This window comes from Wyeomyia smithii, chromosome 2, assembly GCF_029784165.1.
Source record: "Wyeomyia smithii strain HCP4-BCI-WySm-NY-G18 chromosome 2, ASM2978416v1, whole genome shotgun sequence".
Classification (NCBI taxonomy): Eukaryota; Metazoa; Arthropoda; class Insecta; order Diptera; family Culicidae; genus Wyeomyia; species Wyeomyia smithii.
In genome coordinates, this window is record NC_073695.1 from 73,192,284 (window position 1) to 73,211,041 (window position 18,758).

The 18,758-nt window shown below is 37.4% G+C and overlaps 1 protein-coding gene across 1 annotated transcript in view; it reads left to right on the forward strand.

Moving 5' to 3' along the window:
* The first annotated feature begins 4,158 nt into the window (after positions 1-4,158).
* LOC129719681 (uncharacterized) overlaps positions 4,159-18,758 on the forward strand; it is a 113,209-nt gene continuing 98,609 nt past the window's right edge. Inside the window, exon 1 of the mRNA XM_055671072.1 lies at positions 4,159-4,667. Within this exon, the coding sequence (XP_055527047.1) occupies positions 4,650-4,667 (18 nt within the window). The 5' untranslated portion in view covers positions 4,159-4,649. The remainder of the gene's footprint in view (positions 4,668-18,758) is intronic.

Sequence of the window (18,758 nt, forward strand, 5' to 3'; positions counted from 1 at the left end):
AGGGCTGGTGTGCAGAGAAGCGGCACCATCATTACGAAGTCGCACATGCTTCTAAGTTTTGCGGATGATATCGACATTATTGGTATCAACCGTTGAGCTGTGGAAGAGGCCTTCGGACCTCTCAGGAGGGAAGCTGCGAGATTAGGGCTTGTCATAAACTCTGCCAAAACGAAATACATGGTGGGTGGCAGAGTGCGTGGTAGTCCGTCGGAGGTTGGTGCTGCGGTGGTGCTGGATGGGGAAACTTTTGAAGTAGTCGACGAGTTTATTTCCCTGGGAGCATTAGTGACATGTGACAACGAGGTTAGCCGTGAGATAAAAAGGTGGATAGCAGCCGCAAACAGGGCCTTCTACGGATTACGTAACCAGCTAAGGTTCCGTAGTCTGCAAATCCGTACTAAACTTACACTCTATGAAACACTGATTCTTCCGGTGGCTCTCTACGGCCATGAATCATGGACGCTGAAAGAGGCTGATCGGCGAGCTCTTAGTGTTTTTGAGCGTAGGATTTTGCGTTCAATCCTTGGCGGCAAACTAGAAAATGGTGTTTGGCGCAGACGTATGAACCTAAAGTGTACCAGGCATACAAATCGGCGGATATAGTCAAGCGGATAAAACACGGCAGGCTTCAGTGGGCTGGGCATGTAGCGAGAAGCCCGGATGAGCGTCAAGCGAAGGCTATATTTAGCAGGAATCCCGATAGAGGTCGCCGACTTCGGGGTAGACCCTGCACTCGTTGGATGTGTGCTGTTGACGAGGATGCACGCGAAATAGGTGTTAGGGGCGATTGGAGGATAGCAGCCCAAGACCGAGAGACATGGCGACGTATTTTGGATTCGGCACTGGATCGATAACCGGTCTGTCACTTAAAAGTGAAGTAAAGTAAGTATTAGACTACATCATTGAAAAAAGCAAAGCCCTAGTGCTATTCGGAACCTTACCTTCTGTTCATTATAGACAGACTTATTTGGAAAACAATTATTTTAAAAAATGATGAAATTCTAAATATGCTTTAAAAACCTATCGCAAAAAAGAAATTACGATACACTACTTCTCTATCTTTCACTTTTATGGAAAAGTTTTGCTGTGACTTCAAGCTTCTATTAAAAAAACTTAGCGGTAATTTTTAATTTTGTTGTTTTGTTGGATCATAAGTCTAAACAATGTCTCCTCCCATTAAAAATCTACTTTTATATATAGTTATATAGTTATATATTATAATAGCTGACCCAGCAAACTTCCTCCCGCACATTTTTGTGTTTAGAATAATAATTTTAAACATTCCAAATTCATTGATTCTTTGCGATGTGTTTATAGTCTGCAAATGTACGACGACGATGTATGATCAGAATCAAAAGACAAATCGTTTGACATGATCGGATTTGTCGGAATGACCACATTCTCGACTTTTGGCTTTTGTACATCACCTTCATTCTGAATATATCCATATTGGGTGGTATTCGGTGATTTTCATCTGTTTTTCTGGCATCAATCTGATTCGGGAAATACCCATATTGGGTGGTATTTAATTATTTTGGTTGTTTTTTAAAAACTGAAAGTGGTCATCTTAGAATTCTAAATAGTGTTCAGGGTCAATTTTTGGTTTCTATGCATCATCTCGATTACGAAAATATCCATATTGAGTATTATTCGGTCATTTTCGGATGTTTCCCAGAAGTTGCCGCCCTACAATTCAAGATGGTGTATGAGGTCAATTTTTAGCTCATTGCATCATTCTGGTTCCGGAGATACTTATTGGATGGTATTTGGTAACTTCCCGCTGTTCTCAGAAACCGAAAGTCGCCATCTTAGATTCCAAAATTGGATTTGGGAACAGTTTATGGCCTCTGAGCGTCTTTTTGGTTAAAGAAACACTCATATAGGGTGGTATTTGGTCATTTTCAGCTGTTTTCAGCAACCGGAAGTCGCCATCTTAGAGTTCAAAATGGTGTCTGTGGTCGATTTTAGCTCCTGTGTATCATTCTAGATCCGAATATTATTATATCGGGAGGAAATCGTTCATTTTTGGCTGTTTTTCAAAAACCGCAAGTTGCTATCTTACAATTCAAAATGTTGTCTGGGGTCGATTTGTGGTTTCAGTGCATCATGACGATTTTAGAAATACCCATATAGGGTGGTATTTGGTCACTTTCCGCTGTTTCCAGAAAACCGGAAGTCGCCATCTTGGATATCAAAATGGCATTTGGAGTCATTTTCTGGCCTCTGAACCTCATCCTGGTTCCGGAAAAACCAGTATTAGAAACCGGAAGTTACAATCTTAAATTTAAAAATGGTGTCTGGAATCGAGTTTTGGCTCCAGTGAATCGACCCGATCATTTTAGGCTGTTTGCTGGAAAACCTGTATGAAATATCTGTTTAATTCGTATGGGAGACCTCCCTCCCCTTCCAGAGTACGGAGGAGTGTCAAACCACCATATATATTTATGTTTGATTTGTACAAGAGCCCTCCTATCCGGAAGTGAAAGGGGTGTCAGATCACCATGAAATTTTTCTTGCTCTCAGAAACCTCAATATATCACATTTGGTCCCATTTACTTGATTATTTCTCGAGATGTGCAGAAATTTGTGTTTCATGTGTAGGAAACCCCACCCTTCCAAAAGAGGGAGGAGTGTCGAACCATTATGGACATATTTGTTATCGCTAAAAATATTCACATGTCAAATTTGGTGGTATTTGCTTGTTTGGTTCTCGAGTTGCGCGAAATTTGTGTTTCTTTGGTATGAGACCCCTTCCGCATAGAAGAAGGAGGGGTGTCAAACCACTATGGACATATTTGTTACCACTAAAATCAATCACCTGCCAAATTTGGTTCCAATTAGTTGGTTAGTTCTCGAGAGATGTGCAGAAATTTGTGTTTCATTCGTATGGGACCTCTTCCTTCCAGGAGAGGGAGGGGTCTCGAACTGTCTTAGTCACCCTTTTCGGCCCCCAAAACCCCTATATACAAATTTTAACGCCGATCGGTTCAGTAGTTTCAAAGCCTATATGGATCAGACAGACAGACAAAGCTGCATTTTTATATGTTTAGATAGAATAATTAATTAATAGAACATTTATCAAAGAACAGATCTGTTGGATTGTAAAATTATTAAATTGGTTCTTTCTTTTTCGCATGTGTTGTTTTTCATTTTTAGCATGTGAAGAGAGAGAACTCAAAAACTAAATTGCAAGGAAGGATAAATCCTTCCTTGCAATTTAGTTTTTAAGCAATATGCTAAAAAGTCCAAATAAAGCACAATGCTAAAAACAAACAATAAATTCTACAATAAAGCAATATTTTACACAAGCTATTAAAGTTACGTATTGTCTTCCAGATGGTCTCAAGGTACGATGCTGGCCCAACAAGCCAGTCGTCGTAGGTCCGAGTCTCGGCTCGGGAGATACTGTTAGTGTCAGTAGGATCGTAGCGCTAGCCCCGCAATTGTCCTATACACTAAACAGTCGGCTGCGAAGTATGTGTATATATAAATAGAAGGTCAAGTTCCGAATCGGAATGTAGTACCAAGGCTTTGCTTTATTAAAGTTACGTTGGCCTAGAGACATCTAGCGTGCAATTTTCACGAAGCTAAGCTTAGCTCAAAATTTCTAAATATTTTGAAGGTTGCATAATAACTCGCTTCGTTGATACTGGAGTATCCTAAGATCTTTTAAATTTAAAGAGACAAAACTGAGATAGAACTTACAAGAGGTAACAGAACTGAAAATAAAACAAATGAGAAAGTTAATAAGAACAAAAATAATCAGAAATTTAGATCAAATTTTATATGAACTAATATATAATAAAACCGAAATAATGTTAAAATAAAATCCCCAAAAATGTTAAAATTAACAATTCGTATCAACATCTTTCTCATATGGAATCCTCAAACCATTTTCTCCACCGTATCACAACTGTCATGAACCTAAGTCAGTATGTGCGAGGGGTTCATCTGCAACATTGCGCTTTCATGAAGAGACCCACGTCTCCATCCAGGCGGGGTATGAAGTGCGGCTTTCTCCGTCTGTTTTGTAGCATGGCCCCATCCTGTCCCATAGCAGCAGAGCGGTACGTTCGGTTGTTCATCCGCACTGCAGCGCCACCGGTTGGCACATCGCGTATCGTATCGGCGCGGCGCAGCGGATGTTAAAACCAGATTACCGGCCCACTCGAACGCACAGTCCGAATTCAACAGTTGCCAGGGAACGACACGACGAACCTTCCGCTGTGTTTTGTGTGTGTTTGCTTTGGAACAATTGGGGCCTTCGTTTAAATTTTTCTCTTCGATTTTTATTCGCCTGAGAGCTGGGTACGTTGGAGAAAGGAGGAAGATCCAGTTTGCAGCCGAGAAGCGCCACAAGTCCAAAAGATCTCAACAAAGTGTAGTGTTGAAGCGGTGTGAACTTTGAGCTATTCTGTTGTTGTGTTTTTTTTAATTTCGGGTGAAAAATTGGAGCAGCGGAAGATTGCCGCTTCAGAAGAAGTGTTCTAACCGGGGAAGAGCTTGCAGTGAACATTATTCAATTATTGTTGGCTGGTTTAATTGCTGTTTCGGGCTAAGAGTGCTGTTCCATTCAAAAGCGAATGCTGACCTACTGCTGCTGCTGCTAGCAGAGAGAAGTACCAGCTCGAAGTGATATCGACGTCAAAATGAAAATAATTATAGTGGTAAGTGATTTTTCTTCCTCACATGTATGGCCCAAAGTAAGAATACCAGTGGTGGATAAATTGTTAGCGAAAGCATTCCGATTATGTCTGGTGACCATTAGATAATTTAAATTTCGCCCTCGATCGGGCAGCGACCACAGCACAAGTGTGTGACCGTGATTTCTTTACCAGGGATGGGATTCGAACTAGGTGAAAGAGGTTTATAGCCTGTGCAACCGTTCAAGTCTGTCTTCCAGTCCACTAGCCAGAGTGAGGAGTTGGCAGAAGGCTTAAAAGTGATCATGTTGCATTCAGCGCCCCATCAAGCATTCATCATGTTGATTATTATTGGCAGTCTCAGCCGGAGCCATGCCGGGGAAGGGATGGGAAGCTGTTTACAGTTATGTTGCTGCGAGTATAAACGCTAAAATGTAATTATACTTTCATACGTCTTCTGTCTGCAGTTTGCACGTATGATGATGGTGTAGATTCGCATACGGTCCTCCATAATCCATAAGTCAAGCTGAACCTAGAAAACAGGGGAATGACCCGTGCAAGACCACAAATGAAAGCATCAAAGTGGCCAGTAGGGTAATTTGTACGCTCGCTGCTCGTTTTTTTGCTTCTTTACCAGTGAGGGATCCTATTTCTTACCAGCTCAGTATTGCTCCTGCTTTGTTGACGAGATCTTGAACTTGGCTAGTGTTGAGTGCTTTCTTCTCTGCTGGCCCACCAGGCCAGGCATGTGGTGAGTTGCTTGCCACTGTCTAGCTCCAGTCGGGCTCGTCAGCGGACGATGGGAACTGAAGCTGAGTGGCTTTCGAAGTTTGTGGAGAAGAATTCACAAAAAAAAATCGGCTCGTAGGATAATGCAGATTGAACTGTCAATCTTAGGATGAGTTTTGGGAACAGTGGAAGGAGTTTGGCTTTGAATGCTTTCGACAATGTGCGCTTTTTTTTCATAATAGCGTTGGAGAGTCGCGGAAATATTTTCGAATAGGATCTTCATTGGGCTCGATTACTTTGGTCTATTTTGACGAGCTAGTACAACGGCTCTACATCATTTTTAAATATTTCACATAAATATTAGTCTTGTATGGCACATACGTTTGATTGAATCGCAAATTATTTCAGCTGGTTGAAAATCTAACAGCAGAAACGCGCAAATAGTTAGCATAATATAAGAGCCTATTTACGGGGTTTTAATACTAAGTGGTTAATGTGAGGAATTATTCATTTATCTTTTTCTTTCGATTATTACCCAACACGATAGTAATAAGTAATAAAAAGCAGTTATTGCTTTATCTGTTTTCTTGAACACCTAGTTGTAGATATTTTAGAGCCTCATTAGAAAGGTAGAGTGAGATGATCTATGCAGATAAACTCTTAACATCTAATTGAATTTTCGCACTCTCCTCGGTTGTAGAGCAGGTCTCTTATACGTTTGCGCAGAATTGTTGATGTTAATGTTTAGAGATATTATTTTTATGAATTAATAGCAGCCAGTGTTTGATACTTCGCTACGTTCTTTTTATAGAGATGGAGTAAAGATAACACGTAAAAGTTCGAGCTTGGGGAATTATTGCGTTCTACCAAATCGCACAAGTTGCGCGAAAACATAACGCAAAAGTTATCTAGTCAATCCACTAAACTAGTTTGAAGTAGGTTTGTGGTTTTTCGAAATGCTTCACTCATAGATGTATAAATACGTATGATAACGCTATCACTTAATTTTTTTTTATTAATTTTATTTCATTGTGTTATATTTAATTTCATTGTATTGATTTTATTGATAAAAATACGAAGGAACAAAAACAACCGTAATCGTACAATCATAACACTCTTTCACTAATAATATTTTAAATTTTTATTTTATAATTTTTATTTTTTCTCTCCAAAAACTGTACTAGAAAATTATAACCTAAATGTAAAAAAAATTGCCATGCTCGTAAAAAATATTCCAAATTTCCTTATTTTTTCAAGCAAATAAGTTTTAGAACTCCTAAATAAAATAATACTAGTGCACGATTGTTCGATATTTAAATGAAAAAAAGTCAACCTGAAGAAATATAAGAAATTATAACTTTTCAACCATTCCTGTGAATTTTGGTGCCCCTAGCCTGCTCGGAAGAGCGTCAAAGTGCAGCAGAGTATTTGCGTTTGCTTACGGGAAAACTTCCTTTAAGTCTTCATAGAAGAAATAGAAATGATGGCCAGGGTCGATTCTTGGGTGCTGTGCATCATTCCGTTCATTTTGTGCTGTTTCCAGAAAAAAATAATAGCAATGTCTGTTTCATTTGCATGCCCCTCCCCCCTTCTCTTCCAGAGTTTGGAGTGGTTTTAAATCGTCATAGAAACATTTTTGGCTCTCAAAAGTCTCATGTCAATGAATGATTAGCTACCGAGTTACGCAGATATTTGTGTTTGATTTGTTTGCTCCCGTCTAGAAAAGGGGAAGAGGGAAGGGTATCAAACCACCATTGAAATATTTCTTGCTCTGAAAACCCTTTACATGTCAAATTTGGTTTCATTTGTCTGATTAGTTCTTGAGTTGTGCAGATATTTGTGTTTCATTTGCATGGGACCTCTTCCTTACAGAAAAGAAGGGGTGTCGAACCACCATGAATTTTTTGTTTGCTCCCAAAGACCTTCGCATGCCAAATTTCATTCCATTTTCTTGATCAGTTTATGAGTTGCGTAGAAATTTTTGTTTGATTTGTATGGGACCAAACCTTTTAAGAACAGGGAGGAGTGTCGAACTGACATCAAAACCTCCACATGATAAATTTTCTTTCCATTAGTTCGGTTAGTGCTTGAGTTATGCAGAAATTTGTGTTTCATTTATGAGCAATTCACAAAAAAGGACAACCACTTTAATCGACCATTTTTGATTTGGCTGAGACTTTGCACAGGCTTTTCTATAGGAAAAATATGTCATTTTGTGCTATTAGTTTTATTTTTTGGAACACGATTCATTTTTGAGAAGCTATTGAAAAATGCTATTTTGGGAAGGTATTGATGATTACAAATATTTTTGGGGCCCAAACGGTTTGTTTGATCGGTGTGACGTCTTCGACAAAGTTGTGGATAGTAAATTTGTCTTTCAGAATAAGAATATACACTCTAAAAAGTATTTATTTTTTGATAAAAAGTTAGAAAAAAAATTAGAAATCAATTATCTAAAAAAGCTCATTTTTTAAAAAGCCTAATTTTAATTCATGAAAATTACAAAAGATTACCAACAATGCAACCGGTATGATCATAGAGGAATCAAGAAAAAAAAAGTATGAATTTAAAAATAAAATTTCAAATTTCTTTTCGTGGAAGTTTTTTTTTCATAAAAATTATGAAAGATTACCTTAACAATGCAACCGTTCTGATCATGGAGAAATCAAGAAGAAAAAATATGAATTTTTGAAAAAAAAAAACATTTATTTTCGAAGATTTTTTTGTGGATTTCGAATTTTTTTTTCAAAAAATCTTACCTTTTTTTTGTTTCTCCATGATCGGACCGGTTGCATTGTTCAGGTAATTTTTTGTAGTTTTCATAAAAAAAATGATTTTTTAAAAATGAGCTTTTTGAGATAATTGGTTTTCAACTTTTCTTTTAACTTTTTCTCAAAAAAATGAATTATTTTTTTAAAGTATATTTTTTTTCGAAAAGACAAAATTACTATCTACAACTTTGTCGAAGACGTCACACCGATCAAGCAAACCGTTTTGGCCCTTAAAATATTTGTAATCATCAATACCTTCCCGAAATAGCATTTTCAATAGCTTCTCAAAAATGAGTCGTGTTCAAAACAATCAAACTAATAGCACAAAATCGCATCGTTTGCCTATAGTAACGTGTATGCATAGTTTCAGACAAATTAAAAATGACAATTTAAGAAAAATATTAAAACTGGGACATTCTTTGTAGAATTGCTTTTATATGGGATCGCTTCCTTCCAGGACAGAGAGGAGTCTTGAAATATCCTAATCACCTTTTACGGCCCCAAAAACTCCTACTTACAAATACATTACACTTACAAATAGTTGTTTTTAAGTCTATATGCATCAGAAAGACAGACAGGTCTGCATTTTTACTTGTTTTGATTTCCCGGTAGTAAATTTATTTTAAATTAATTTAAAGGCTTTTTTGAAAAAAAAGACATTCATTGTAGTTAGAATTAAAGTTCTCTTTTTTGAATTTTTCAAAATGATCCTGCTGACAACACATGAGAAACATGAAAAAAAGAAGCATGTGAATTAAAAAAAAACTTTGTGAAAAAAATTTTTTTTTCCGAAAATCTCGTAGCTCGCACTAAGGGATGTGTCCACTAGGAGCATTTATGATATAAATTACATTAAAATCGTTATTTCCAGTTACAACTAAATTGTACGTAGTTATAAGAATATGGATTTCGAAGTTGTACAAAAATTTATTCTTTCAACAAAATCAAAAATAATTTTAGCTCCATCTTGTGACATGTTTTGAAAGTTTCTAAGTTATATCAATATTAGAAAAAAGCTATTTGTTGCAAATTTAGTTAAACTTTAGTACAGTTATTTTTACAGTTTTTTTTTGCAGTTTATATTTCATTCAACTCGAGAGACTAAACTCGTTCATAGACAATATTTATAGAAAAGTTTCAAGTTTTTGGGATAAATTTAGGCATAGTAAAACATATACGACATTTTAAAAATAAGGTCTAAATACCTGTCCAAAAATCCAGTTGAAGTCATATACAAGGTTTCATCGAAATCATAAATGTTTCTTTCAGATTTCTGCGTTTTTGAGAGAGTAAAAAGTTATGTTGGTTGTAAAGTCAAAAATGTGAGCTCAATACAGGGTGCGTCAGGAAAAAATGCGAAAATGCAAAAATGTTAATATTGGATTGATTTGTGTAATTAAAGACTTGTTGTTGTTGACAGTGATTTGGTTACATTTACCTTCAAGTGCTGCATTGGAACATTGTGATTCCGTTATTTTTCTGCAAATTTGATAAAATGAACGTCGAAGAAGGTATTACGAGTTTACTGCTCGCCCAAAAGACGCTAAAAGAGGTTTTCAGGGTAATAGAATGTCATTTTGATACAGTTTATCGCATCAAAAGAGTCACTACAGGATAATTTCTAGCAGCGGAATTCGAAAAGTGGAGGTCCGCTATTTGCACGTACGCTAAACGTGATCAAATTGGTCCGCACAAAGATTCTTCGCGCGTTTCATCAAGAAACTTACCAAGGAAGCCAACCTTTCTGTAATCGATGCCGGGTATTATGATAGAAGACTTCGCGCATTTTACAGAGCTAGAATGAAACACCACTTCATTATGGAGCGCGTAAAGGAGTTACGAGTGACTCTTTCGAAAAGGTTGCTTTTTTGATGAAAAAAAAAAAAATAATAATCCTGTTTTCTAACAAAAAGCTGTTCGGTGCTGTGTCCTACAGCCGCACAGACCGGTTCATTCCACTGAATAAATTTGATAATATTTCGGGGAAAGTGATATTTGAGCTCCAAATCAAACATACGACCGGTTCCATGATGGCCAACAGTTTCAAAATGTCACCTGCTTTCATTGGCATTCAAATTTATACCATTGGTTTTCAAATTAATACCATAATATATAGCGTTATTTTTAGGAGCCAAGTGCTTTTCTGGGTGAAAGCCAACTTCTTTTAGAATCATTCTATAACAGAATGCAATGATAGCTAATGGGAAACATAAAGCTTAGGTCCAAAGATTTGTGGCTCCCTAGAAGTCCCGTACGTAATCCATTGGATTATTGAATTTGTGGCGTATGTTGTAGCAGAAACCTGCGAAACTTTTCATCCTAGTTTGAACACTTTGAAGTCTGTCATAACGCGTTCGTGGTTGGCGATAATAAAGTAGTTGACAGTGGAATTTGAAGTCCTACCACACATTTTCGCATTTTTTCCTGCCGCACCCTATGTAAAGGGAATGCTTATGATATCGCAATCGATTTGTGTTTTATATCGACGATAGGCAATTCCAACATATCTGGCTCTAGTAATGATTAGTGGTAAATCCTGAACTCAATATACTAGACCAACCATAACGTTATTTGAAGTTAGCGAATCCGAAAGCGATCACACAAAGCAGACTCCAGTTGACTTGCTTGAATGGCTTTGGTAGCCAACCATTTCGTAACACACAACAGATGAAAGAAGAGAGGAATCATTGCTCTGAGCGTACAAATTTAAAGAGAGCAGATACAGCAAGGTTAGAGTTCTTCGCTCAGCGGAGAGCGAGAATAAATAACTGTGCGATGAGTAAGATTAATCGACAAAGCTTTAATTTTCTAATTTAATAGTATCAATTAGATGGTACTATAGATTAAAGCTTCAACCTGTGAAACCGATGTGTAACTTCACAAGTAAATTTTTTTATTCATTATTGCATTATTTGTTGTTTTGGAAAATGAAAATTTTCATAATTGCTGTGACGTTACCTATCAGTAATATCGATTTCTATTACATCCTTCGATATATGCAAAATAAATGAGCCATACCTATTCATAATGTCTTTAAAAGTTTTCGGAAAACATTTTCATGTCTATCGGATGATATATTTTTAATAAGAGAAGTTTGTAATAATGTTACCAATGTTTATTCAGAATTTATATTGTGTGTTCTGTCACAAACGCTGACATATCAGCACTATCTGCTTATCAAAAATTATCCTTAGGTATTTAGCTTGATCAGAACAATCAAAGGCCACACCGTTCATCTTAATAACGTGAATTTTTGTGGGTTCGAGAAACGAAACCCTTGGTTCCATTTTTAAGTATGAAGAAAATATATCTAAACTTATTTGCAACCGACTGCACAGGCTTTTTCCTTTCACGAAAATGCTTGTATCGACACAAAAGAGAGATTCCTCACATCCTGGTGTTAAATTAAAAAGATTAGAAGTAAAAATATTTTAAAAAATTGGGCTCAAGATGCTTCCTTGAGGTACACCAGCTGTAACAGGCAATCTATCAGATTCAAGTAGTTGATCGTTAGAGTAGTAAGTAGTCAGTCAAGTAACTTTGTATCATTTTTGTGATGTAAAGAGGAAAACTTCAATTCACATGTTAGCTATTGAACTACTGTGCTAAGCACTGTCGAATACCTTTTCTATGCCTAGAGAGCAGCAGCAGTGGAATAGGCTTCAGATTTATAAGTTCAAATCATATTAGTTACTCTAAGTCGAATGCCCATGGCGAAAACCAAACTGCTCATTTGCAATAATTTAATTCCCATTTAAACGTGTCATCATTCTATTTAGAATTATTCTTCCGAAAAGGGGAAGTGAAATACGAAGTGCCCTGCCAGTCGTTGCTATCTAGGGTGAGACAGGTCTAAACGACAACCACCACCACCACGTCGTGATTTGCCGGGAAAATCGATTTGACCATCGCATTCAGGCGCTGCCTGCAGCTCCGAGACCAGTGAACAGGGCTGCCGCTTCCGGACATGTATGTCAATGTTCGCCAGGTACTTCTTCACTGTTTGGCCGGTTGCACCGACCTCCTGCACGCAGCGATGTAGCCAATTTTCCTTCGGTCTTTCTCTTCAACATCCTTTTTTCCTTTTTTTGCCGCAAACGTTACCGGATAACTTAACGCTTCAGCTGGATTCTATTCTGGTTTTGTAATAGGAGTGATTTCGGCAGTTTTACATTTTGTAAAAAAATATGCCAATGCTGTTAGAATTTTTCGCCAAGTTACTTAATCAACTTTCAGAAAGTCTTTCGACAAGCACATAAAACATCCAATTATCTCCTAGTGCTTTCATGTTTTTAAAGTTCTAAATTTTAGATCGTATCAATGACGAGAATTTAACGAAATTAACTATCCTGGATCATTGACATTACCTATAGTATTAGTGATAGATTTATACTGACTGACCAATTAACATGTAACTTGTTCGTTTTTTTTGTATTAGTTCTTGATTATGCTTTGTAAATGTTTTTGTAGAGTAAAAAAAGATATGAGGATTTTATGCCTTTTTGAGTAACAAACTGTGACTCAAAAGGGCTTTTCTTCATCACGAAAAATTCATTAAGGCATATTTGGCCAGATGAAAATAACAAATAAAATTATAAATAAATAAATAAATGAATAAATTCAAATATGTTTGCCTCTCCAGAAAGAAATTCTTGAGTGTTGATCTGATCTGATCATGCTTTTGATATTCCATTTTCAATAGGACTTACTACGTTCGAATTAAAATTATGAACATTTTCAAACTACTGAGCATGCTCTTGAGCTTTTATGTCCATTTGTTCACCATTTTTGAGGACCGGAATGGATTTATAAGGTTTCTCAAGAACTTTCGAAAGCTTCCTGCAGGGTTTTGAATATGATTTTAGTTGTTCAACTTTTCTCATGAATTATTTTTCGCAAGAGAGTGAATCTATGTTTGATTTCTTTTTGTAAATGTTTATGAACAACTTTCAAAGTAGGAACACGAGATCTTTGGTATTGGTGTCTCCATATTTTCTACGAACGTATAAGAATTTGAAGTCCATTGTAAATGATGTATTAAATGTTTGTATTAAACTTCACTCGAGCATTATGAACTGATAATTTCCAAGCTTTGGGTATTAAACAGCTCAAATCATCTAAGACTGTCAATGTCAGCATTATTTTGTAAAATAATACATTTCATGTTTTCGTCAATCGTGGTTCGATATCCGTTCTGGGTTTAGCTATCCCAATACTTATCAGTCTTGTGATAATCAAACAGAACTAGTGCAATTTGTACCAGTTTTACGGGGCAGTGAAAAAGTAATTGGAAGGCGATCAGAATCAAAATCAGCATGAGCCGATAAATGCAGTCATGAATGATTTGATTTTGTTAGTATTAAATAAATTGAATAAAAAGAATAACTTGAATGACCATCGGGAAATAAAAATGAATAAAATACAGTTGATACAATACTTTTTCCATTGGAATTGCTTATTCCAAGATCGATTCCTTGGAATGTTCAAAAATTGCAAAATTCATCTTCTTTCGCTTTTAAAGAGCGAGCATTCCAGTTTAATAAATAAACAGTCATTACTGAATTCTAAACTTCAATTCCAATTACAATCGAGTTTTAGTTCAACAAAGCGGACATTAACTGTAGCAGGGATTGTTGTAGGTGGTCCATCTTCTCAGAAGTGAGACTGCCCAAATCACAACTGGCTAGATAATGATCTTCATCAGTTGGGTTTTGGATTAAGCACATTATTTTTAAGAGCGTTTACCCGCCAGAAATAAATCTAGATAACCGTCCAGATGTCCAACGGAAATCCTGCAGCCCTATTGTTCTCGACAACAAGCTCTGAAGTGCTTAGTCAACTTATCTACTTTTTGATCATCCACAGCATAATTCTATCATATGGTCGGCGTGCGACCAGACCGAACCATTTTTTTAAAAATTGAGTTTTATAGCACCAGTGGATGTGAAAATTGATAATCCATCTTTCATGAAAAAAATAACAAATTTGAACAGTTTATCTTGGTATTAAAACGAAATTACTCTGCAGCAGCTAGCAGGAAACATACGGGGTGGATAAACTTTGATCGCCGATTACCCGAAATAATGTTTTTGGCGCTTGGTTCGCTCTGGTCGCACGCCGACCATATAACCCGTGAATTTCGCTACATGTCATTGATCACTAATTGTTTTGTTCGATTCGAAGCTGTTTTTCGTAAAAAAACCTGGGTTATTGTTCCAAATAATTTGTCTTGACCTCTCGTGACTTGCAAACCAAAGCAATGTGACCTGCTTCCAGTTTTACCTCAGCATATACAATAAATTCACTTGTTTTTTAGTCAACACTGGACACACACAACGTATCATCAGTGAACAAGTCGCCGTTCAAATGATGCGAACATTCCTAGATTACTGCAAATCGTTTGAATAATTTAGATAATTATGGTGCTGCCTGCGAACCAGAAGGCACTGCTGGACAGCAACCTAAATGAACGGAGTACAAAGAAACTCCCAGCGTGATGGCTATGAAATATGTGGTGATATGATTTACAGCGACGAAGTTCGTATTATTCGCTCTTAGTGGCCATTGAAGCAATTATTCGCCACATAAAAAGTCTCGGTTCTACTTACTAATCAGGAAATATGTGCCGCCGTACAAAATGAGCGCAGGAAGCATTTCTTCCCAGAGATTTCGACGCAAGACTTGAAGTTGTTAATACACGTGTCGATAAGTTTTGTTCACATATTGCATAAGAAAGAAGCAAGTCATTGTGGCATGCTTTTAAATGTAGCATAGCTGGGAAGTCAAATCCATAGCAATATTGACAACCCGTATAGACCCGTTTATGACCTACTTCAAGCGCATTTATGCTCGACAGCTGTCTATCCGTCGTTTATCATTTTGATTCACCTTTAATTGCATCCATTTCCATTGGCAGCAGGCATCCCGCGGTCAAGTTCAAGTACAGCGCAACGCCGCTGGCGGCGCACGGCAACCGGCCGACAACGTCACGCGTGAACACGGTGGCAAGTAGCGAAGAGTGAGAAAAAATTTAAATGAAAAAAACGGTATAAATTCATGACTGGAAAATGCTCACACATGAAACAACTAAGATTTCCATAATAATGCGTGTTTGATCACAACCGACACCTTCGGTGGTTTTTTGATTTCTAGGCGCCGGTATTCTAGGCGGCGCTTTTCCACATTTGGCAGCGAAATAACCGAACAAACCTGCAGCAACAAGTGGGGAATAGTGAAAAATCCACACCGAATGCACACCCAGCCGCTTAAAACGGTATCAGAATCTAGAAACCAATGAGCCGTTGAGAGCAAAAGTGGTACATATGCCATTTTTACACTTTTTGGGTTTTTTGCATAAGTTGATGCAGAACGGAAGAATGTACTAGAGTAAGCAAGAAAAACCGAGATCTGATAACCTAAACCAAAGTTATAGCCAAAACATTTTTTGGTCATTAACATAATCACCATTTCGTTGAGAGCAAAAGTGGTACATGTCCAGTCTGTGCATGTTAGATGAATTGTAAGTCGAGGATCTTAGGTTATAAAACAATCATGTCTTCAGCTAAGTTGGTCAAGTGACTTTCAGTACAGTACTTTCAGATGAAGATCTGTCTGCTTTGAAATTTTCTCACTACGTGGCGCTAGTGTACCCATGACTATTTTGTAACAGAAAGCATTTTACCTCTTTTATCAACTCGTATGCTGTTGCCAAATACATATACACTACCGTCACGAAGAGACAGAATTCCTTAACAAACAGATCATTATTCTATAGTACTCAATCACTTGGACAACTCTGTTGAAGACATGAATGTTATATGTCCTAAGATTAGAGAGCTATAATGCATCCTTCATGCTCACACTGGACATGTACCACTTTTGCTTTCATCGTTTTCTGGTTGTCATTATTTTTCCCATAGAACAAAAGTGGTACATGTTTTTCCATTGAAGTTTGTGTGAGTTTCTCAACCAGAACTCGCTATGCTTTCATGTACCGTCTTTTAAAACCTTTCCAGCAATGATTTAGTGCAGTTATGTTGGAAAAAATTGTTGAAACTAATTTACTATTTGAGTGTTTTCGTTTATCGCGTCTCTTGAAAAATTTACTTAATGGCACATGTACCACTTTTGCTCTCAACGGCTCAAATCTTTCTCGTTCCAAGAGCCGACGCGGTTTGCGGTTTTTATAATTACCAGCCCGATCAGTATGTGACTTGACACATGGCGATCTGGGATTTTCTTCGGGTGGAAAATGAATGCTATTTCCCGGTGTACACAGACAAAACCATCGTAAAGCGAAGCGGCTCGATGGTGGTACGCGGATGGTATCAAAAAGACTATATGTAGCTAATTTCGACGAGAGCTGCGCGTGTTTGGTAGAGACCTTCTCTCCTTCTATGGCCATACTGGACGAAGCATGAAAGCCGCTGGGACAGACATTGAGTTTGTGCCAATTAAATTTACCAATAAATTTCATTGTTTTTTTCACTTTTTTTTGCCCGAAACAAGTGTCTGCGTGTATTCTCAGGAGCAATAAAAATACATTGCATTGATTGATTAAATGATTTGTTATCTAGGTAACAATCGTAGGCGCCTCTCGGGCGCGTCGAGCTAACCGCTCGGCAGCACCGAACAACCCGGAATCCTGTTTGTGATGTGCAGAACCGTTCGTTCAGAGTACGAGAAGACAGCCCCCATCGGGAACAGTAAAACGGGTTAATGTAATTTAAAATCCCTCATCATTAGTATTTAATTATGACCACCAAGTCACCGGCTTCGAACGGAGATATAAATTGCGGAGCTAGTTTTAATCGCCACTTTCCAATCAATCCTGTCCGCTGATGTGTGCCGTTCCGCACGGCTTAATAGATCCGTTTTGTTTTTTTTATTCTTCCTATTTCTTGCTTTCTAGCTTTTGGCGGGCTGAGAATCACTGACGGCTGGCAGTAAGTGCTAATCGTAAAGTTTTGTGGTGCGCAAACTTGCATCGGCATGCAACCTCACCAAACAGGACCAAGTGGGCGTGAATCGAAATAATGCATCCGTCCCGGTGGGTTTCCTTGGTTTTATTGCTCATTATCATAGGCGCCAAATTGGAGGGATGGGGAGGGGAGCGGGGGGTTGTTCAAAGTACTTTTGCCCCTCAACATTTTTTCCTAAGGGCAACGTGTTATTTTGAGACCGTCCCTCTCCCAATAATTCTACGAAGTTGGCGGTCCATTGGCATTACTACAAATTTTCGTATTCCTGATAGTTTTATTTGTTATTTCCTAACATCACAACTCTCTGTGGTCTGTGGAAATTTCTATTTATTATTATTATTATTTCTATTTCGTAAACAAAGATTTCTGTCTTTTAATGTTACATTGTTAGCTCTTCGAAGTAGAATCGGCATCACACATAACACAAATAACAGATAGTATAAAACTTCACGACCAAAACTACTTGAATAATAATATTACTTGAATAACTACTTATTTGAAACGCTCAAATCATTTTCTTCTAAATGCTGTGCAAGAAGCTATGTTGGCCAAACTATTGGTTAATGAATTCCAGTGTACTAAACCTCGAACGAAAAATAAGTTCCCGTACTTAGACGTGCGATGTCTTGGTATAATAAATTTCAAGGAATTTCAAGGCACTTTACGCAAACAATTTTTGACGTGGCACTACGTCTTTGTTTTCTATGCTTGGATGCATTCTGTGAAAAGGAAAATAAAACTGGCAAATGTTGCGTCGGATTTCAAACGATAATTACAGCATGACCACATAAATGATAACAATAACCAATATGTTGTTGGATAGATAAAATGTTGGACAGTTTTGTAATACGCACATGCGAGCATTCCTAGCACAGACGATGTGAATAGACACCAACCATTCTCTGTATCAATTTCAAAGAAAAAAAAAAAATGACAGAGTCTCCCCGTCCTAACAGGTCAATTAATGTTTGCTTCCATAACTTAAGACTAATTTGATGTCTTGAAGGTAAAGATTTTTCGAAAAGTTTTCAATAACCCTTCTTCTTGAACAGTTTTTAAATCTGCTGTTGGAACCTGATAAAAACTGATGTCTTGAAAAAAAAAACATGCTAGTGAAAGCAGTACCGTACAGTATATGTGTAGCGGAAAGCCGTAGGTCTCTTGTCATCCATGATTGCATCGGTACACTTCTATTCGTACATTTCAGCGGTGAGCAATTCTCGCTGAAACTAGGCCACTAGGTGCACAAGGTCTTTCAAATTTGATATAAATGCACATAGTTATTAGAAATAGGAAAAAAAATGATAATGCCATTTTTGTTTGATCGAATTTGTTGACCCCTTGGTCACCAAGGGGCGGAACAGTTTTCAGAAAAGCTGAAATTTAAGCAATTCTTGATGTATTATTTGAGCTATATCTCTTAAATTCGTTGTGTGAAGTACTACAAGTAGCACTTTCCTGTAAAGAGGAATGCAAGGGCTTTCATTTGAAGTGATCAGAATTCAGGCCGCCATCTTGAGTTTGGCCGCCATCTTGGATTATATCAGAAAAATGCAATTTTGATCATGTTCGCAACTACCGATTTTCGATCTGAGACATTGGAAAGCTGAGAAAAAATGCTATAAGATGCAAGA